Source organism: Enhydra lutris, unplaced genomic scaffold (genome assembly GCF_002288905.1).
Source record: "Enhydra lutris kenyoni isolate GAN:26980312 unplaced genomic scaffold, ASM228890v2 scaffoldscaffold50, whole genome shotgun sequence".
In the NCBI taxonomy this organism is placed as follows: Eukaryota; Metazoa; Chordata; class Mammalia; order Carnivora; family Mustelidae; genus Enhydra; species Enhydra lutris.
The window spans coordinates 15,799,482-15,822,957 of record NW_019154134.1 but is presented as its reverse complement, the minus strand read 5'-3'; the positions used below and the strand labels follow the sequence as shown (position 1 = coordinate 15,822,957).

At 35.3% G+C, this 23,476-nt stretch overlaps 1 protein-coding gene across 8 annotated transcripts in view; it reads right to left on the bottom strand.

Moving 5' to 3' along the window:
* The window catches only part of LOC111156877 (erbb2 interacting protein), a 130,586-nt gene that overhangs the window by 17,575 nt on the left and 89,535 nt on the right, over positions 1-23,476 (bottom strand). For 6 of the 8 annotated variants that reach the window (XM_022517993.1, XM_022517995.1, XM_022517997.1 and 3 more), the window contains exons 15-20: positions 19,802-19,901; positions 12,855-12,976; positions 11,375-11,548; positions 10,279-10,464; positions 2,736-2,850; positions 506-689 (exon numbers count right to left, since the gene is read on the bottom strand). In XM_022517993.1, the coding sequence (XP_022373701.1) occupies positions 506-689; positions 2,736-2,850; positions 10,279-10,464; positions 11,375-11,548; positions 12,855-12,976; positions 19,802-19,901 (881 nt within the window). The remainder of the gene's footprint in view (positions 1-505; positions 690-2,735; positions 2,851-10,278; positions 10,465-11,374; positions 11,549-12,854; positions 12,977-19,801; positions 19,902-23,476) is intronic. The other 2 variants (XM_022517994.1, XM_022517998.1) reach the window with 2 other exon arrangements.

Here is a 23,476-nt window from a genome sequence, read left to right as displayed (position 1 = left end):
CTGGCTACTCGTGATCTCGCTCTCTGCCAAATAAATAAATAAAAATCTTTAAAAAAAAAAAATGAGTATCTAAAAAATACCCATTTCAACTTGAATTACTCTAAACAAGCTGTTTAATATCTAAAAATACTGTTATAGTGTCCAATTTTTTAATGAAGAGAATTAGAATATTTTAAATTCTTTCTTCCCCATTTTTAAAAAAGTTTTTTTTAGTAATCTTTACACCCCATATGACGCTCGAATCCATGACCTCAAAATCAAAAGTCACATGGTATTCCAACTGATGCAGCCAGATGCTCTTTTTCTTCCCCACTTAAAAAACTATTACAAATGGAAACGTAGCAAACCTAAATAAGTAGTGATAAAATGGGGAAGAAATCATATACTACCTGAACTACTTCTATAATATTAATTTGTGAAATCTGGTTTGTTTTAGTCATATATATTTATTTGCCTTATTATCTCTATTGTATAAATAAATTATTCTACTAAGATGTTCACAAACCTGATTTTGGAATTAATACCAATATGAGTTTGTTTCACTGGAGAGCAGAGTGAGGTATCTTGACTACTATCAGTGTTAAGAGAAACTGAATCAGACATCCGAGATGGAGAAGAACAGTTGCTGTTATTCTGATTGCTATTGTGTGTAACTTCATCCGATAATGAATCTGTATCCTTTGTATCATCTGAAACAAAAAAACTTAAGCTATTGATAAAGTCACTAAGGATTTGCATTTAATACTTTGCAGTAATGACAAATGACATTTATATTGTCCTGGTTCAATATATAAAGAATTCTATGATTAGAAGATAAATAAAAGCACTTCTGAAAATTCAGTCCTAATATACACAAAGATTAAATAATTTAAAACTCATGATACCTCTAAGTTTTTGACAAATATAATCTATGTTAAGATTATCCAGAATTTATTCAGTTTTAACTACTGACAAGATTATATTATACAAAGTTTTTCTAAGGCCATCAATTAATTTTAGTGAATAAGGCTCTTCCACTCATTCACAATATTTTATTCAGTAGGACCTACACCCAACGTGGGGCTTGAATTCACAACCTAGAGATCAAGAGTTGCATACTATATTGACTGGGCCAGCCAGGTACCCCCTCATTCACAACTTCAAAAAGTCATAAAAACAAAGAATAAACAGTATAGTTCATAGTTCACAGCCTAGATCTGTAAATTTATCTGGGGAAGAAATTATTTCATGTAAGTATGGAGTTGTTTTCATCTATTCTGAAAATTAAAATGGGCAATACAATTAAAAAAAAACACCAAAGAAATCAAGAAAGTTCACAAGGTGAGCTCTCTTCTGCTATTTTTAAACCATTTCAAAGAATTACATATTAAAAAAATGATCAATATATGAGATGGCTTTTGTTTTTTTATATAATCAGAAATAGACAATATTCATATGCCATTATAGGCAGGTACTATCAGAAAGTATTATATTTTTAAAAGTAATGATAAAAAAGATAATAACTTGGGGCATCTGGCTGGCTCAGTCAGTGGGGCATATAACTCTTGATCTCAGGGTCATCAGTTCAAGCTCCAGGCTGGGAAAAAAGCTTACTTAAAAACAAAATGAAAAAACACAATAATTTAGTATCTTTACAACCCTGAAGACTGTTTTTAATGCAATTTTACCCACACCACAGAAATAGTATATACAGAGAGAGTCAAAGGAGATTATATGAATTAAAGATATTTTTTCTGCTCCAAATATCTTAGGGGCACAGTTTGAGTAGTCTGGATTTTCTTTACAGTTGGCAATAATAGTACATGGGGCTTTCTATACTCAACTTTAAGGTACCTGGGCGCTGGAGTCTTAATTTTTAAAATACTATTAAGCAAGATGGCTTTCTTTCCCAGGTATTATTCCTTTCTTTCCTAGATAAGATCTTTCCTAGGTATTATTCCTCTTCTTCAACTTCCTTGTGTGGTTAGATAGTAACGTAAGATATTTAGCACAGTAAGCAGGAACTAGTAAGTACTCAAACACATATTGCTATCACTATTATTTTGAAAACCAAACTATCTAGAGGCACCTTGACATAAGTTTCATTAATGCCATAAAGGCAAAGACTGGATGAATATTTGGTAGAGATAATATAGACACGTTCAGGCACTGGGGGGAGGAGTGAAGGAAGGGTGAAAGGAAGGGACAGATATCCTTCAAGTTCCCTTTCATGTCTAAGAAGAATCAAGAGATTCTATTACAAGAAAAAAAATGGCTGGGGTGTGAGGATGTTTTAAAAAGAGTTCCAGGACAGATAAAATAACAAGCATCTATTCTACATCAGGTATTGTGCTAGATCTGAGTACACTGAAAAATCTAGCACATTTGATATTCACAAACTCCTTCATTAGCCTCAATGTATGTCAAGTTAGATAAGTTCATATGCATAAAATTAAGCAGCTCAAGGATTACCCAACAAATAAGCAGCAAAAACAGAATCACAACACAGGTTTTTATGTCTATAAAGCCCATGCCCTCATACATAACCTTGCATGAGGGAAGAGAAAATATCTAATAAGGGTCTTATTTAAAAAACAAGAGGGATAAAGAACAGACCTTTTAGGAAGGCATATTTTAAAAATTGTTTCAAAAAAGTGTTCTAAATAATATAATGACATTTAATGAAATTTATTTTAAAAAATTATAAATTTGATAAATTCAGCCCATTTCTATTCCTTGTGCTTTCAACATCTAACCTTTTTTGTTATTACTAAGAGCTACCACTTTTGGCTGGTTAATAGAGCTTTCAATTAATGGTGGTCGCATCTCTGCCATTTTCATCTCTTCATCAGAAGAAAGTTCTTCAGATTCCTAATTTAAAGAAAGAACAAAGTATTTAAATAAACTTTGGTTTCTTTAAATAAATATATATTAAGTCATAAGAACTTCAAAGAGAAAAGAATACTTAGAACATGGATGAAAAACCTTTTTATGGTAACAGCAACTAAAACTAGTATATAATTTAAGTTTTTCAAGATATGGCAATAAAACTGTGGCAATTATTAACAATATGTCAAAGTGGCTATGGAATAATCCTTTATGGTAGGTCTTAATTCAAGTATATTAATGATTAATATGTGCCGGTACTCTGCCAAGTGTTAGAGAAATAAAAATGAATAAAACACAATCTCTGTCATTGAAAAACTCAGTTTAGAGGTATTCCAACCAAAAGTCTCTTCCTAATTCTCACATTTATTCCCTCCAAGATTATCAAGTTGCAAGGAGTCAGAAGGACTGAGGAGTTCTTCCACTAAAATGAGTTAATGGCAATTTTTGACCAATTTGAAGAGAGAATTTTTTATTATTCTCCATGGATTTTTCTCTAATATTTGACAAAAGTCCCAGATTATCTGCCACTGAGTGATTAAGTGAAAGGGGGTAGTGAATAAAAGGACCTGGTGGTGAACAACTATTTATAGAAATATTTTAACATTGCAAATACTGTATATAAAAAACAGCTTTTGCAGATTTAATTATTATACCAAATGATGAAAATAAATAATATGATGAAAATAAAAACTCTTAAACATTGTTCTGTTAAAAGTACTAAGACTTCCAGTTACTCGTAGGTGACATAATAAAGATATGGACCAGGGTCAGAAAACTATCTCAGTAAAAAAGCCAGATCATAAATATGTTACACTTTGAGGCCCTTAAGTCTCTCTTTCAACTATTCAACTCTGCCACTGTGGCACTCAAGTAGCTACAGACAATATGTAAACAAATGCCTGTGACTATGTGCCAGGAAAATTGAATTTCATCTAATTTTTCGCATGTCATGAAAGTGTCTTCTTCTGTTGATTCTTATTCAATACTTAATAATGTAAAAGCTGGGGGCGCCTGGGTGGCTCAGTGGGTTAAGCCTCTGCCTTCTGCTCAGGTCATGATCTCAGGGTTCTGGGATCAAGCCCCACATTGGGCTCTCTGCTCAGCGGGGAGCCTGCTTCCCCTCTCTCTCTCTCTGCCTGCCTCTCTGCCTACTTGTGACATTTGTCTTTCAAACAAATGAATAAAATCTTTAAAAAAAATAATGTAAAAGCTGTTCTTAACTTTCAAGCCATATAATGACAGGCAGTGGGCCAGACATGGGCCAAAGGTCATAGTTTGTCAAATCCTGTTTAGGACTGTACTACAGTGGAAGACATTTCTAATTAGTAGAACAGGAAGAGAAAGTAAAGAGGGAAGGAAGAGAAGTGAGGGGTGAGGTAAGAGAGGAATGACATTCCACACAAATGAAAGCATAGAAATAAGAGAAGGTATGTCAATTCCATGTAGCTGGAGCTCAGATAACTGGCAGGAGACAGAAAAGTTAGATTGGACTGAAGAGGGAAAGGTTATGCTCTGAGTATGGACTCAAGTACATGCTGGTCACTACTGGAAGTTGCCAAGCCAGGAGTTCATATCAGGTTATCTTTCAAAATGGTAACTCTGATATTAAAAATGCATGGAAAGGGGTGCGTGGTGGCTCAGTCGGTAAATGTCTACCTTCGGCTCAGGTCATGATCCCAGAGTCCTGGGATCAAGCCCTGCATCAGGTTCCCTGCTCTGCGGGAAGCCTGCTTCTCCCTCTCCCACTCCTCCTACTGTCTCTGTGTCAAATACATAATATACATAAAATACATAAATAAAAAAAATCTTAAAAAAAATAAATGCATGGGAAGAGATAGAGAGCAGCAGAAAGGGACCTGGTTATCCTAACAGTCCTAAAGGAAAAAAAAATTATCTTTAGGCAATGGCAGTGATGGCTGATAAAGAAAAAAGGAATCTGACAGAAATTTAGGAATGAATAGAACCTAATGGTAGAATTAATGCGCAAAGAATGAGAGAACAGGAGAAGGAAGGGCAAATGGTCTGTCCCAATTTTGATACAGACAGTACTTTCAACTGCTGAGCAGACTTCCTCCGATACTACACCTGGCATCTGGGAGCTATGGCCTCCTACATTTCCTCCCACCTTTCTGTCTCCTGTGCTCAAGTCAACTAATGTTCCTGCAGTTAGCTCTTATTTTGTCCTTCCCTTTGGACTGCATTTTCTTCGATAGTTATGTTTAATGTAGATAATTCTTCAATTTATAATTTAGCTTTCATTTCTCTTCTGACTAAAGATACACATTTCCAATGACCTACTGAGTATGTCTAATGGATGGTCCTGTTAAGTGTTCAAATTCCACATATTCAAAACAACCTCTCTTAATACCCAAGTTCAGTTAATGGCATCATCCTATTCAAGCACAGTTGTGTGACTATTCCCTCTTCACTCCTTATAGTCAGGGATATTTCATACTAAATCTCTTACATTCTTAAAACTAAGTTCCAGTCCACATTTCCTAGTATTATTATAAAGAGTATTTATATAAATAAGGTATTTATATAAATAAAGCCCTGAAATGGGGAAATTCAGTAGCTGTTGACAGATAACCCTAATATGTAGCTCTATCACAAGTACTGCTCTGCTAAAAGGCCTTCAGTGGCTTCTCAAAGACTACAGAACACTAAATCCAAACTTTTTAGCATGGCTTTCCAGAGCCTCATCATCAGGAGCCAAACTACTCTACTAATTTTGTTTCATTCTACCACCCCAACCCCATTCTACCTACACTCAGGTAGATGGAACATGTTCTTTTCTACATTTCTCAAGTACCACCCTTTTGCTATCATTATTCCTTCCATATTTTATTCAGTTCTCCTATTTCTGCTAGATGAAAATATTACAATGTACAAATTAAATGGCTCCTTCACCCTAAAGCATCCATAGTTGTTCCTAGCCAGAAAATATCTCTTTTCTAAATTTATATAGCACTTACTGTTTTTAATCACTTAGTACTTTTCTTATACACTCAGCACCGTCTAACCTTGATTTTATTTATATACCCATATATCTATTCTGCCACCATAGCTCAAACACCGTGCCTTATGCATAGAAATCATACAAAATCAAGTATTAAATTCACTGGGACAAACCTAATAACCTTTTCACAAACTATGTTGTATTAGGTCCAATGTATATGATAACTATATGGAATAATGTGATCCATTTAAAGTACATTCACAAACCATGAGGTTTCTTTCTAGTAAGTGAATACCAGCTTAATGGATAATCTTGAAGACAGATGACATGCTTTGAATGCATTTAAATTTTTCAGGAATAAAGATGCTACTATGAACCCACAATATCACCTTTTCTATATACCAGTGCTCTGCAAAAGAACGTTCTATAATGATAGAAATGACCAGTCTGTGCAGTTCAACATGGTAACCACTAACTAGACAGACATAGCTACTGATCACCTGTAATGTAGACTAGTAAAACTAAGAAACAGAGTCTTACCTTTATTTACTTAATTTAAATAACCATTTACAACTAGTGGATACATAACGGGCAATATAGCTATAAATCAAAAACACTTCAGAATTTCATTTTGCAAAGTTAGAGCTTTACTATTTTACATTATCTTCAGCAGTGTATGAGAGGAATGCAAAAAAAGAAAAAAAAAGGTGCAGCTACTTCTGGAAAACTCTGGCATTTTCTCAAACAGGTAAACAGAGTCACTGTACGATTCAAAAGTTTTACTCTTAGGTATATATCCAAGAAAAAAAAAAAGAAAATATTTACTGACACAAAAACTTGTATGCAAGCATTCACAGTGGCATTACACACTATAGTCAAAATGTGGAAATAACCAAAATGTCCATCATTATTGATACAATGGAGTATGTATCAATGGTCAAATCTATAGAGGCAGATAATCAGTACATAAGATGCTAGGGCTCAAGGGAATGGAGAGGTTGTGGGGAGATGGCTAAGAAGTACTGGCTTTCTTTTTTGGGTAACAAAAATGTTCAAAAAGTAACTGCAGTGAAGGCTGAACAACTTTTAGTGTATCAGTAGCCACTGAATAAAGGGTACAACCTTTATTTAAATGGGTGAATTACATAGCATGTGATCTATGCCTCAAAAAAGCGGTTTAAAAAAAAAAGTTACAGCTTTTATTGATCCACTAGAAGAAACTCTTAAAAGAAAGTCTGACTCCACCAAAAAAATACTAAAACTGATAAATGAATACAGAAAGTCACAGGATACAAAAATCAATATAGAAAAATTCACTGCATTTCTATACACTAAAAATGAAGTAGCAGAAAGAGAAACTAAGAAAACAATCCCATTTACAACTGCATCAAAAATAGTATCTAGGGGGGTGCCTGGGTGGCTCAGAGGGTTAAGCCTCTGCCTTTGGTTCAGGTCCTGGTCTCAGGGTCCTGGGATGGAGCACCACATCAGGCTCTCTGCTCAGCGGGGAGCCTGCTTCCCCCTCTCTGTCTGCCTGCCTCTCTGCCTATCTGTGATCTCTCTGTGTCAAATAAATAAAAATAAAAATAAAAATAAATCTTAAAAAAAAAATTTAGGTATAAACTTAACCAAGGAGTACAACTCTAAAAACTAAAACTCTGAGAGAAGAAACTGAAGATGACACAAACAAATGGAAAGATACCCCATGTGCATTGAATGGAAGAACAAATATTGTTAAAAATTGTAAAAACTACCCAAAATCAATGTACAGATTTAATGTAATCATATTGAAATACCAACAGCAATTTCCATAGAACTAGAACAAATAACCCTAAAATTTGTATGGAACCCCAAAGACCTGAAATAGTCAAAACAATCTTGAAAAAGAAGAATGGGGGGGGTGTTTGGTTGGCTCAGCTGATAAAGCATGCAACTTGATCTGAGGGACATGAGCTCAAGCCCCACGTTAGGCATGGAGCCTACTTAAAGTGAGAACAAAACTGGAGGTAGCAAAATCAAAGATTTCAAGATATACTACCCAAAGGTATAGTAATCAAAACAGTATAGTACTGGCACAAAAACAGAAACATTGATAAGTGGAACAGAACAGAGCCCAGAAATAAATCCATGATCATCTGGGTCAATTCATCCTCAACAAAGCAGGAAAGAATATCCAGTGGGAAAAAGGATGTTTTTTCAACAAATGGTATTAGGAAAACTGGAGAGCAACATGCAAAACAATGAAACTGGACCACCTTCTAACACCATACACAAAAATAAACTCAAAATGGATTGAGAACCTAAATGTGGGACCTGAAACCATAAAAATCCTAGAAGAGAGCACAGGCAGTAATTTCTCTGACATTGGCCACAGGAACATTTTTCTTTCTCTTTTTTCAAGATTTTATTTTTACATACTCTCTCCACCCACTGTGGGGCTCAAACTCAAAAACTTGAGATCAAAACTTGCACGCTCTTCCGACTGAGCCAGCCAGGTGACCCAGAACATTTTTCTAGATGTGTGTCCAAAGACAAGGGAAACAAAAGCAAAAATAAACCATTGAGACTACATCAAAATAAGAAAACTTCTCCACAGCAAAGGAACCAATTAATAAAACTAAAAGACAACTTATTGAATGGGAGCAGATACTTGCAAATGAGACATCTGATAAAGGGTCAGTATTCAAAATACATAAAAAACTTGTAAAACTCAATACCAAAAAAACAAATAATCTAAATTAAAAAATGGGCAGAAAACATGAACAGACATTTCTCCAAAGAAGACACAGAGAGGGCCAACAGACATATGAAAAGGATCTCAACATCACTCATTATCAAGGCAATGCAAATCAAAAATCACAATGAAGTATTACCTCACAACTGTCAGAATGGCTAAAATCAAAAATAAGAAACAACAGTGTTGGTGAGGATATGGAGAAAAGGAACCATCCTGCACTGGTGGTGGGAATGCAAACTGGTAGAGTCACTGTGGAAAAAACAGTGTGGAGGTTCCTCAAAAAAATAAAAAATAGAATTACCATATGATCCAGTAATTCTACTACTGGGTATTTACCCAAAGAATATGAAAACACTATTTTGAAAAGATATATGCACCCTGATGTTTATGGCAGAATCAATTACAATAGTCAAAATGGAAGCAGTGTCCATCGATAAGGAATGGATAAAGAAGATGTGGGATGTGTGTGTGTGTGTGTATCTATCTATGTTGCTACAGATGGACAGAGAGAGATACTGGAATACTACACAGCCATCAAAAAACAATGAAATCTTGCCATTTGGAACAACATGGATGGCTCTAGAGAGTATAATGCTAAATGGAAAAAGTCAGTCAGAAAAAGACAAATACTATATGATTTCATTTGTATTTGGAATCTAAGAAACAAAACAAATGAACAAATAAAGAAAGAGACAAACTAAGAATCAGACTCTGAATTATAGAGAACAAAGTTACCAGATGGGAGGAGGGTGGAGGAATGGGTGAAATAGGTGATGGGATTTAAGAGTGCTCTTGAGGAGTACTGAGTAATGTACAGAATTGTTAAATCACTATATTATATACCTGAAACTAATAGAACACTGTATGCTAACTATACTGTAACTTTATTTTTTTTTTAAAAAGATTTTATTTATTTATTTGTCAGAGAGAGAGAGGGAGAGAGAGCAAGCACAGGCAGACAGAATGGCAGGCAGAGGCAGAGGAAGAAGCAGGCTCCCTGATGAGCAAGGAGCCCGATGTGGGACTCGATCCCAGGACGCTGGGATCATGACCTGAGCCGAAGGCAGCTGCTTAACCAACTGAGCCACCCAGGCGTCCCTATACTGTAACTTTAAAAAAGTGTTAGACATTCAAAGAAAAAAAATATTTCACAATCAATGATAAAGGCTTAAATAAGTGAAATAACTGAACTATACCTATGGCAATCTTCTCAATAAACAATTGAGATGATGTATATTAAAGAATTAGAATAGAACTACCACAATATAATTTACATAGCAAACGTGAATGCAATACAGGTTATAAAATTTTAAGTTCGAAGTGATAAATGAGTAATACTATAACAAATACCATGAAATTTCTCAAATGAGGTAGTGTATTTTCTGCTTTTGATTAACAGTTTTTTATCTTTAGTTAGGAATAATGAAATGCTAAATTCTTTTTTTTTTTTTTTAAAGATTTTATTTATTTATTTGTCAGAGAGAGAGAGGGAGAGAGAGCGAGCACAGGCAGACAGAATGGCAGGCAGAGGCAGAGGGAGAAGCAGGCTCCCTGCAGAGCAAGGAGCCCGATGTGGGACTCGATCCCAGGACGCCAGGATCACGACCAGAGTCGAAGGCAGCTGCCCAACCAACTGAGCCACCCAGGCGTCCCTGAAATGCTAAATTCTTAAAAGTTGTTACAACTGTTCCAGAGAATAATCACAATGCAGTACCTCAAAAACATCGTCGTGATTAACAATATGCTTCAAGTTCTCAGAGGCTTTCATATTTGTAGTCACTGGTAGACTCCCAGGACTAATCTCAGCTTCAGATTCACTGGTCTTCTGTAAAGAGTTTCCTATCATATACTTTTCTCTTTCATCAGCTTTGATTCTTACTGGAGTGGTACTTTCTGAAGTCTACGTCAAAGAAAACAAAGAATCCATATTCCTTAAAGCTCTGTATCTATTTTTGTGCTATAGTTCAGATTAGAATTTAAAAGTAGGGTGCCTGTTTGGTTCAGTAGGAAGACTTTGTGAGTCCTAATATCAGGATCATGGGTTCAAGCCCCACATTAGGTGCAGAGATTACTAAATATATATATTCAGAGTGTGTTTGTGTGTATGTATGTGTGTATGGTATGTATTTATTTAGGCCATATATGCTCATTTGGGGAACAGGTGACCCCCAAAGGTTCATGAACCACATTAAACTTTATAATTTAGCTGAGGCTACATTTCACCTCTTAAACTGCAAAGCTGGCATTCATGAATGAGTCACTTAGCTCAGTAGGCTCAAACTCAGGCTGGTTAGACTGTTTTCTGATTATGGAATGTATAGTAACTCTAGCAACATAAGAAAACTGTTTCTGTAATATCATGTGGGGGAACAAATTCCATGAAAGGAACACACACTTTAAGGATCGTTGTACATTTCTGAAACATCCCAAGGAAATAGTCTGTCATAGCAATTACATTTAAAATTAGAATTGGGTAGAGTGGATCAATGTTAACAAGGGGAAAAAAAGTATTTCTGTAATAACGAATTTTCTGACATTCCTTAGCTTATCCTTGGTTCAGGCAAGATTTTTTTAAAACCTATGATGACGTTATCCTGCCCATATGGAAAGTCTGTAACCATACTGAAGTGTAATAATAGCAATCAGAGAGTTTGCCAATTATTTCAGCTTTTACTTCAGGTGGTGAGAACAACACCCTAAATTTGGGAGGACATTATCGTGTATACAAAAAGGACCATTATATCGATTATTCTTTCAAAGTTTTAAAAAGCTTGAATTAAGTTTTAGTCAATTCTTTTGAGTTTTCTAACCTTCACACCCACATCATTATTTACAACTTGCTGATCTTCATGTGGTTTCAGTTCTTTTCCAGAATCTTCACAGGTCTCTTCATCTTTTAGTCTATGTACAATGGTTTGAACAGTTTTGACCATATTCTTAAGCTCATCTGGGTACGGTGTTGGGTATCTCTTCAAATTTCCCTCCTAGAGAAATAAAATAAGTAAAATTTGAAATATGGATAAATTTTTCTAACATCAACCTCAAAATTTAACTATAACCCATTTTATTTATTTATTTATTTATTTATTTTAAAGATTTTATTTATTTATTTGTCAGAGAGAGAGAGGGAGAGAGAGCAAGCACAGGCAGACAGAATGGCAGGCAGAGGCAGAGGAAGAAGCAGGCTCCCTGACGAGCAAGGAGCCCGATGTGGGACTCGATCCCAGGACGCTGGGATCATGACCTGAGCCGAAGGCAGCTGCTTAACCAACTGAGCCACCCAGGCGTCCCTAACTATAACCCATTTTAATTGCATTGGTTATCTGGCTCCTGGGGGTAACTTTAAACACAGATGATAAGCCACTGAAATAATTTTATTTTATTTAAGATTTTATTTATTTGAGAGAGAGAGAGACAGAGAGAGAGACACAGAGAGAAAGAGAGAGAGAGAATGAAAAGGGGGAGGGTCAGGGGGAGAAGCAGACTCCCTGCTTCTGATGCAGGAATTGATCCTGGGACTCCAGGATCATGACCTAAGTCAAAGCCAGCCACTTAACTAACTGAGCCACCTAGGCGCCCCCTGAAAGCATTTTAGACAGAACAGAAGTATGGTTTTATCAATAGTGAAAGACTTCATAGTTACAGATTTAACGAATACTTTGAAAGCTTTTTTTAAAAGCAGACTAATATGTATTCCATTTTAAGATTTATGGTGTGGATATTGCCAACACTATCACTTGGCTTTGAAACAGGTATGTTTTCCAGCTAGATATTTTTCCAGACACATATAAAATTCCTACATTTATATACTGTCTTATATGCCAGGAACCAAATACTTCCAAAGTCAGTCTAATTGCCAGTTTTTTGGGATTCAGCTAGTTTATGTAAGGGCAAAATAATTATATCCACAAGTAATTTGGAAATGAATTATTTACTACTTCTGCCTGCAACACAGATTCTCAAACCCATAAAGAAAAACATGTTCATAACAGAGTTCTTGATCCCTAGAATCTAAATAATAAATCATTAAAGAACGGGAAGAGGGAAAGCAATCATGTGTTTTTCTCTTATTTTTATATTATGAAATTTGGCTTAAAATCACATAGTTTTATACTGTTCTTAAATTCTTTCACAGGACATATGTGTGGAATCAATAAAACTTCAAGTGCCTTGAGGGCAAGGAATGAAACCAATATTCCTCTGTATCTCCTGAAATAGTACAGTAAGGTAAATAGCACCAATTAAGTATCAGTGGACCTGTTTAAAACCTGAAGGGAGAATAGGACTCACCCTGGGAGGTGCCTCCCTTTCATCTTTGTCTTCATCACAATCAAATGCTACTTGAGCGCGCTGTTTCCTCTGTTCCTCCCACAGTGAAGGATTAAAACTTTCATTATCTGATATGAACATAACTAAAGAAAAACAAAAAACAAAAAAAACCTACTATATTTTGCTGTAATTATGAAAAACCATTACTTGCTCATAATTTTGAGTTATAAACATTAAGATAAGTCAAGACTGATCAATGCCAGCAGCATTCAATGCTACTGTAATTGTAATATTTCTTTAACAGTATTAATCATATATCTTTTCTTCCCTTAAGCTAATTTGTCCTATTACCAGAAGGGTTCCTGAAAAGAATCTAACAATTACAACTCTAAGTAGGTATGTGATTTTGTGCAGTTCCCTACAAAAAGCAGCATGGTAATTGTGCCTCCTTCAGCAGCACACATATGACACGGCAATACATAAATTATTTCATTCAAGTTTTTGCATTCAGAATAATCGTCCCTATTCTGATATTGTTCATCATATATGGGGGATGAGGAGATAAAGACAAAGTGAGTTACTTTGGTTAAAAAAAGATTACCTTGATGCCTTGCAATTACATCTTTGCATTATATATTATACTTTATATACAGCTTTACTAAGCAAATAAAGTGCTAATAAATAAAGTGATATTTTTTACATTAAAATGTAAGGAAAATTGAAAATCTAATAACATAAATGCAACACTACATATCCTGCTATGCAATATAATATTGAAGGTAAAGAGTCAACAACTGTTATTTTTTTTTTTTGCTTTTTAGGCAAGTAAAAAAATCTAAGGCTTAAAAATTAATCCACTTGACTATTACATCTCACCATACAGAAGTTTGTGCAATACAAGATAAAATCACAATTGTTTTCTGTCCTCTAAAAGAAAATGACTCCACTCACTCAAAACAAAAGGGAGTAAAAGCACCCAAAATTAGTTTAAAAAAAAAAATTGCTAGAATACCCGTATGTGTTCAATTTGAGTATTTAGCCAAAAGTAGCATCATTATCATTAATTTTTAGTCCTTATTGTGGGATTCTTACCGTTCTGTAATATCACATCCAAACAAAGAACATCACAAAACCAAATATGAACAAAAAGAATTGAGTTTTTATCTTCAGCTTTTCTTGTTTTCAATACTTGGCTCAAGAAAAATTTTTTAAAAAATAACTTTGTGGCATTAATAGTTAATGAATTATAAAGTTTGCTTTTGTTTATTTGTGGAAGGTAGTTCAAATTCCTAGGAATCCCTATTGACTTTTGTGGTATACTTGGAAAGGCAAGCAGAGCCAAGCAGTTTGCAGCAAAGCCTATTTCAACGATTCAAAAAAATTCCCCTCCCATCTTAAGCAATAATTTCAATCACCAGACTAGCTGAGAAATCTCTTAAGAGTTTTTATATCAAGCCAAAGCAATTTACCAGAATTTTTTCAGAACTCCAAGGGAAGTAACTTTTACCATGACCCTCATTCTTGTCAACTTCTGATCACCTATACTTTCTACGCTTTCGTATAAATTTCACATCTTTTGAGATTCAGGACATCAAGTAATACTACAACTTTCTCTGCATTTTAGATGCCACTAGACCTGATAACCCTGGCATATTCACTGGAGACTCTAGTATTTGCCTAACAGCCTTTCTCTCTACCTAAAACCTGCCAATATCAAGAACAGTAACAGGGATGCCGGGGTGGCTCAGTTGGTTGGACGACTGCCTTCAGCTCAGGTCATGATCCCGGAGTTCCGGGATCGAGTCCCGCATCGGGCTCCCAGCTCCATGGGGAGTCTGCTTCTCCCTCTGACCTTCTCGTTCATGCTCTCTCTCACTGTCTCTCTCTCAAATAAATAAATAAAATGTTTAAAAAAATAATAATAATAATAAAAAAAGAACGGTAACAATGTGTGATTATCCCCCTCTACACCACTACAATTTCACAGGTCTCAATCTTCTCAATTTCAATGTCCATCTATATTTCACCAATGTGATTCATAACCCTAGTCACACTCAAGATGTAAGCTTCTGTAAAACTTTCCTCCTCCTTGACACTACACTCATTCTTTCAAAGCATTCCCTTCTTTATTATTGCTGGTACACTTTGAGTTCCTTATTCTCATTTCTTACTCTTCCTGTAAATCCACTCTAGGTTCTACTTTCTTTTCTATTCAGCTTTGGTTTAATGATACATTATTTTAATCACTTTCAAATTTCTTGCCCCTTTCTCAGTTTACACCTTTCCAACAAAACCTATGGATGTGCTACTTCAACCACCTAACTTCTTTGTTCTGGACCGCTCACTTCTATCAGAGAAAAGTGACATCACCCTGTTGTTTAGAACCTTTACAAATGTATGGTATTCCTTTATCTTTGCTCCATCTTCAGTGCTGCCCAGGAATCCTATTTATTTCCAGTCGTTCTTTCCTCCTACTACAAATCACCGTCTTCAAGGGCCCTAACCACGACCTCTAGAGGAAGTTTTCTCTTTGACTTCAATGAATAAAGAAATGCCATCAAAACACTCAGACTGAAAACTCCCTGACCCCTGCAACAACCAGTTTTCCCCAGCTACAAATTATTACATGGATGCTGTTTCCCATTTAACACTGATTCCTCTAATAGGCCCCAAATACCATGCTTTCTATTTCAAACTTATCCATCATTATTCCCCTTTAGAAGGTGAGCTTTTTTTTTTTTTTTTAAAGATTTTAATTAATCTCTACACCTAATGTAGGCCTTGAACTCACAACCCTGAGGTCAAGAGTCACATGCTCTACCGAGTGAGCCAGCCAGGCACCACAGAACATGAGTGTCTTGAAGCAAGGATTTTTATCATTAAATACTTAGATATCTAACCCACTGCTTGGCATATTAGTGCTAAATAAAAATGGAATGAATTAAATGTGAACCAATTATCTATTCTCCTTAAACTGTATAAAACTCCAAGCCAAGAACATTGTATTTTCTGACTTGTTTATTACTTTGAGGTACTATGATAAAGGAAAAAGTTTTTCTTGCATTTGAAAAAGAATTCACCCACCTGGCCATGTCAGTGTAGTTTCTGATTCAGTATTTTAAGTGCAGTATGTTACGGTGTTTTCTTTGTAATAATACCTATAGTGAAATACTTTGAGAAACATGTAAACTCTAAGAGGACTCAGAATATTATTTTTTCTAAGTTTTATTTATTTAAGTAATCTCTACATCCAAGGTGGGGCTCAAACTCACAACACAACCCTGAGATCAAGAGTCACATGCTCTTCTGACTGAGCCAGCCAGGCACCCCAAGGACTCAGCATACTAATGTATTTCAGACTTTTCATTTTAAGATGTTTCTACTCTAAAATACATCTCTCATACCAAAAATTCGAAGGCCAAGATTTTATTTTGCTACTTCTACTCTTTGTATCACAAATACATTTCTTACCTGAACTATGACCTGTTTTAGAAACAAACGGAATAAATCAAAATGACAGAAATGATAGGAGGCCAGGTAAATCTGAATCATGAAAAGAGAAGACAGTAAGAGAGATCAAGGCATGAGTATACCCATGAGTAGATCAGTTCTGAGCAAGAGTCACCAAACTTTTTCTGTAAATGGTTAGATAATAAATATGTTAAGCTTTGTGAACCAAGAGACAAAAATCAAGGATATTACAGTAGGTACTTATGAGAGAAATAAAATTTCCAAAGATTACTGACAAATTTAAAATATACTAAACTTTCAAAATTTTTTGTCATATAGTAAATGAGAAGACTAAAGTTCTCAGTGTTGGAGTAACGTATTGCTTAACTGGTATTGACTATCATCAAACTGATGTAAATATTCACCTTAAAAAACTATTCTTAGCTTGTGGGCCACACAAAAACAGGTAATAGGCTAGATATGGCCCATGGGCCACAGTGTGCCAATCACTTATTGGAACAAAAAGTATTATGACAGAATATATTTATCTGATTGTTTTCTAGGAGGGCCTTCAATGGTCTCTCACAGATGTATATTTAACAGTTTAGTTCAGGGATGCCTGGGTGGCTCAGTCAGTTAAGCATCTGCCTTTGGCTCAGGTCACGATCCGGAGTCCAGGGATGAGCCCCACACTGGGCTCCCTGCTCAGCTTCTCCCTCTGCCCTTCATCCTGCTCGTGCTCACTCACTTTCTCTCTCAAATAAATAAATAAAATTAAAAACAAAACAAAACAAAACAAAAAACCCCACAACAGTTTAGTTCATTACTCAAATAAAAAAATACATATGCCTTTGGCTAGTTTTAGTCATTGCTTGAATCATGTTTGGTTATTTTAGTGTTAGTTAAAATGAAAGGAAAAGAACATTCTGAAGTCTCTATATGGCAGCAACAAAAGCAGGTAGACCAAACAGTAGTAACGCATTAATATAATAAAATTATCAAAGATTAAATAAGTCCTTTGGAGACTTTGGTTCTATCACAAAGGATAGAGTAATTTTGTCTGAGAATCTTCCTTCAAAATGATACCTTAATTGGATTTCTTTTTTCTTTTTAAGATTTTATTTATTTATTTGTCACAGAGAGAGAGGAGAGAGCGAGCATGCACAAGGAGGGGTAGAGGCAGGCAGAGGGAGAAGCAAGCTCCCGGCTGAGCAAGGAGCCTGATGTGGGCCTTGATCCCAGGATTCTGGGATCATGACCAGAGCTGAAGGCAGACACTTAATCGACTGAGCCACCCAGGCGTCCCTGTATCGGGTTTCTAATAATTACCAATTTTCATTATTTTTCTGAAATAAACGCAGCAAAAGGAGAATAAGAACAAATCTTCCCAATATGCCTTTAGGACAGGGACAAAAAGCTATTAAATCTGGCCCACTTTCTGTTTTTGTATAGCTTACAACCTACGGACAGTTTTAAAATTTTTAAATGTTGCAGCAAAAACCCAAAACCCAAAAAATTATTTCATGACACATGAAAATTACATGAAATCTAAATTGCTCTGCCCACAAATAAAATTTTATTAGAACACACCTATGCTCATTTGTTTACATATTGTCTGTGACTGTTTTTGCATGAAACAGACAGCATCAAGTAGATAGAACAGAAAAGTACAGTCTATGAAACCTATAATATTTACTAAATGGTTCTCTGCTTAAATAACTTGCTAACCCATGCAACAGGACATTAAAGTCTCTTCTCTACACTAAAAATTCATTCTCTTTCCTCACAAATATTTTAACTATTACCATTCTATCTTCCCACATCAAAGAAGAACTATTGGAATATATTATGTAGCTGATTGTAATTCTACTAGAAATCACCTTCAGAGATGAAGTGGAAAATAGAGACATAAGTCCCAGGGACTATAGCAAACAAAGAAAAAAACACCTACTGATGTATCCAAACATTCATTATAATTCCCCACAATGCACAAATAGGGGCATAAGCCAGAGTTGGTATATCTACTTTGAACTTCCTAATTTCTTTTTTTTTTTTTCCCTTCGTAATCTCTACACCCAACAAGGGTCTTGAACTCATGACCCTGAGATCAAGAGTTACAAATTCTACCAAATAAGCCAGCCAGGTGCCCCTGAACTTCTTAACTTCTAATGCGTATATATACAGTACTTGCATTATTAAACAATACTTCAACACTACCTAAAATGAAGTATACATTTTGTTATGAATACATTTCCAAATTATACTGCTAAATATGGAAACTGGGGGTTTATTTAAATATATGAAAAAGGAATTGTGCTTACAAACCTATTCTCTAAGCATTAATTATAGATCTTCAATGAAAGAGGCTATTCACATCTGACTTCTCAAAAGTCTTAACTTTTAATTTAATTCAAAAGCTAAATAGTTTTGCTTCACCCAAATCAACCTCATTAAATAATTCCCATGAAATGATAACTTATCAAAGCAAGCTTTTTATTTCTCCTTGCAAAGAATAAGAAATAATTAGCACAGATAAAAGAGTTCTCTATTTATCACCAATAATGGAACAGAGTTAAATGATTTTAGTCTTTAATCTCAGTAAGTATTTCAAAACTGTTTGCTAACCCTGACAAAACAATGTAAGAATAATAACAGCTAATTTGATTCTGTCATTGTGCTAAGCACTTTACACCCAGTTCTCATCTGTATAGAAACCCTGCAAAACAGATACTATTATCAGTATTCCAAGATAAGGAAACTGAAACTCAAGAATATATTTTCTGCAATGTTTTTATTTATTAAGAGTTAATTTATAAATAACTTAGGGCCATGAAGATTTTCACTGGTTTCAGAAAAATACACATAACAATACACAACAATACACATAACAATACACAATACAACAATACACATAACAATTCTATTTTTAGGTGTAACATAAAACATACATCACACACAGACACATAACAACATGTATTAAAAACAATTTGCTCCTTAGTCTAAAAGGCTTTCATACCAAAACTGTTCAAAAACATGTGTGGCCAACAGTAAAGCCTATATATTCCCCTTTCTAGGCAAAACGTAAGAACTTAGAAATAACGTTTTACTCAGACTTCTACAAATGTACTTATCTGGTATACAGATCCAAGAGTGGTATTTAGTCTACAACAAAAGAAGTGAACAAAATATTTCCTGGTTCAATATTCGTAATTACATGACACCTGACATGTATTCCTAACATTTCGCTAAAGAACAGAGAGTCCTATTATAGATGAAGTTGACTGTTTAATTTCAAGGAATCACTTAAGGAAGCATATGGTCTACATGTACCTCTAAGTTCAACTATCTACAATCCTGAGATACTGAATTATTTTCTCATTTTCAGAAATTTATTGACTAATTCTCCAAATTCCCTTCAATCTAGTAAGAGTCTATGAGACTTAAAATTCACTTCACACCTATGCTGTGATTTGTTAATATTATAATTTTTAAAAATAAAGAAATTTTTAAGTTCCTACCATCCTCAGTCCTCGGCTGCTGAGGGAACATGTAGTTAGTAAGCACCATTTTCTGGGTCTCTGAATCAGTCTCTTTTTGAAGAGGTATCAGGGGTTTGGACTAGGGAAAGAAAATAAATTTTTAATTTTCAATAATCCTAAAGCAAATACATATCCAGCAATTCTTCTGAATAAGTACTCACCATTTTTTCTATAAAGTACCAATGTGTAGATTACAAAAGCAAGATTATATATACATAAAAAAAACTTTTAGGCACTGATTTGAAACTTGTAAGAATCTTAAAAAAAAAACCAACCATCTAGTTTTTAGTGTAAAACAAAACCCATGCTGTATTGCAATTATCACTGGTTATCAATACAATTTAAAAACATTTCCTATAACAAGTATATCCACAGTCCAATAATTACTTATCACAGTGATTTAATAAAGCTATAAAATAAGCCTTTCCATTTTACATTATTGTGCCCCCTTTATTTTATCCTTCCCCTTTGGAAAGAGGCTTTTAAGGAAATAATTTAGAAGGTTTAGTCCAGTTATCTGCAGATTAATTCTAGCTGAAAAGAGAGTACTTAAATACAAAGTTGTAACCTGCTTCTCTCTTCTCCCTGTCTCCTGTCTCCCTTAATGATACCACAAGTTACTCAGTGGTGAAACTATAAATCCATTATTTTGGACCTCTTTTTTTCTTAAGACTTCTTTCCTAACTGGTTATAAAGTGATTTCAATTTATTCTTAACATAACTAATAACTTTTGCCATCATATTAACTTAAAATCCTACCAATCCAAGCCTTAGTCAACTCTAAATAGGGAGGGAACTACCCAATCTCTCCCTCACCTGCCAACCTACCAATTAAATCTTTAGACTTTTGTTAAAAATTTGCAGCTAGCTAGTTCCATCCTATAATCTTACTCCCAGTCAAACATTTCCTCCATGCCTCTCAATTTTTCTTGGTAAACAAAATGCCCTGCAGCTCAAACATCTTCACTGAAAAACTTTCTTGATCTCCTCAGATAACAGAAATGGTAGATCTATTCCTTCCCCAAACACAGTGCTCTCCTTAAGTCTTCTCAAATGCAGGGGTGCTTATTCTCCCATAGCTCATAAACCCTGGGTTAGTGGGTGGATTCAGAGCTTACAAACACTGTGAGATCATCACTTGTATCTCTTCAAGTGTAAATATCTGTTTTTTTGCGGGATATACAACTGTGCCTCTACCATTCTGAATTCTGCCTCTGCCATTCTCTCCTTTCCTAATAATCTACTGACCTTCCGGCAGTATCCATCTATTCCTGATTCTTTTATGACAAATCTTTCCACAGTCATGGATAATTCAACAGCTATAAAATGTAAATGACATAGTCATGCTCTTAACCCACTGATGTCTTAGGAGATGAGGAGTACATGAGAAAGGGGAAAGCAGTCAACTTAGATGGACATAACAGAATTATTTAGAGGCTTTTAAAAACTAATCACCCCAGGGTGCCTGGGTGGCCCATACAGTTAAATGCCTCCCTTTGGCTCAGATCATGATCCCAGGGTCCTGGGATTGAGCCCCGTGTCGGGCTCTCTGCTCTGCAGAGTCTGCTTCTCCCTCTCCTTCTGATGCTGTCCCCTGCTTATGTTCTCTCTCTCTCAAATGAATAAATAAAATCTTTAAAGCAAAAAAACAACAAATCACTCTTGAAATAATTCTAAAATTAACTATGTTAATAACTGCAAAATTCTATAAATATATTAAAATGCATTAATTGTACACTTTAAAATGGGTGAATTTTATGGTATGTGAATTATATTTCAACACAGATGTTATAAGAAAACTAATTATCTGTTATTTATGAAGTACAAAGTCAGAAAAAGAAATTGATAACCATTTACCAGTCTTTTCATTCCCTAAATCATCTAATTCTAGTGATCTCTATTCCTGTTTCTTTTAAAAAATTTATTATTACTATTTTTTGTAACCTCTACACCAAACATGGGGCTTGAACTCATGAACCTGAGATCAAAACCTTTATCATAATTCCCACAATATATCCAATAAATATTCATCCTCTGAAATCTGAAATCACTCATTCAACAAATATTTACTTATATTTGGCTTTTATATGCCAAAGTACTATGACAGGCACCAGGTATACAGTGATTACCAATTTAGGAGAGCTTACAATGTATGAAAGGAAAGACAGGGATAACAAAATGAGACATTAAAACATGATTTAAGTACAGGTTAGAGAGGAAACAGGGAGTAACAGAACCCATAGAAGGTGTTCATTTATCACAATCTTGAGTGATTAGGAAAGCATTCCTGAGAAAATGCCTTCCTACAGGACGAATGGGCATTAACCAGGTGAGAGGGGTAAAAATGTTCCAAGAGAGAACTCATTTGGGGATATGAAAATGAAGGTGTAAGGGATAGAGATGAAGACAGGATGAGTGAGGTCTTGAAGGATACAATATGGAGAAAGAAGTCATGAAAAGGTTTTAAGTAGATTAGTGCTGGAACCAGATAAAAAGATCACTTGAAGTGTGGTTCAGAATGAAATCGGGATGATATAAGCTTGCAAGTGGTGCCAACACTGGAGGCAGAGACCAGTTAGGAATTTCAACAGTCCAAGTCAACACTGTCCAGCATAAATGGAGAAGTGACACTAAAATGAGAACCATAGATAATTTATAAATTTTTATCTGCTACACGTTTTTAAAAAGCAAAAATAAGTTCAATTTTGATAATGCATTAAATTTAGCATATCCTGTATATCTAAAATATAATTTTGATGTGTGATCAAATAACAATTGCTAATGTATTATTTTACTTTCTTTGTTTATATTACATACACAAAATCCAGTGTACATTTTACGCTTAGAGCACATCTCAATTTGGACTACACTCATGACAGCAGTGCCTACTGTACTGGACAGTGCAGGTCTAAATAAAAGGCAATACACTATATGATGAACAGTAGTTAAGATTTATACATCCAAGTGGCACCTGAGTGGAGAGAGAGAGGGAGAAGCGGACTTCCTACTGGGCAGGGGCCCCAACACGGGACTCACTGCCAGGACACTGAGATGATGACCTGAGCCAAAGGCAGATGCTTAACTGAGTCACTCAGGCACCCCTACGATTTTTTTTTAAAGATTTATTTATTTATTTATTTTAGAGAGAGAGTGCCAACGTGGGTGGGGGGAGGGGCAGAGGGAGAGGGAGAGAATCTTAGGCAGAGCAACACCTGGGGCTCAATCTCATGTCCCTGAGATCAAATCAAGAGCTGGATGCTCAACTGACTTAGCTACAGGTGCTCCCACTACAATTTTTTTTTATAAAGTAATTAACAGAGGGGCGCCTGGGTCGCTCAGTGGGTTAAGCCTCTGCCTTCAGCTCGGGTCATGATCTCGGGGTCCTGGGATTGAGCCCTGCATCGGGCTCCTGCTCAGTGGGGAGCCTGCTTCCTCCTCTCTCTCTCTGCCTGCCTCTCTGCCTACTTGTGATCTCTGTCAAATAAATTAAAAAAAATAAAGAAAGAAAGAAATAAAGTAATTAACAGATGTGGAACAAAGAGATGAAAATGAGAGAACATTGTAAATATGAAGAGATTGTCTTAGATACTAGATAATTTCACTAAAAGGAGTCATCTGGCATAATTTTCTGGTATTGATTTGCTGCAATAGTGC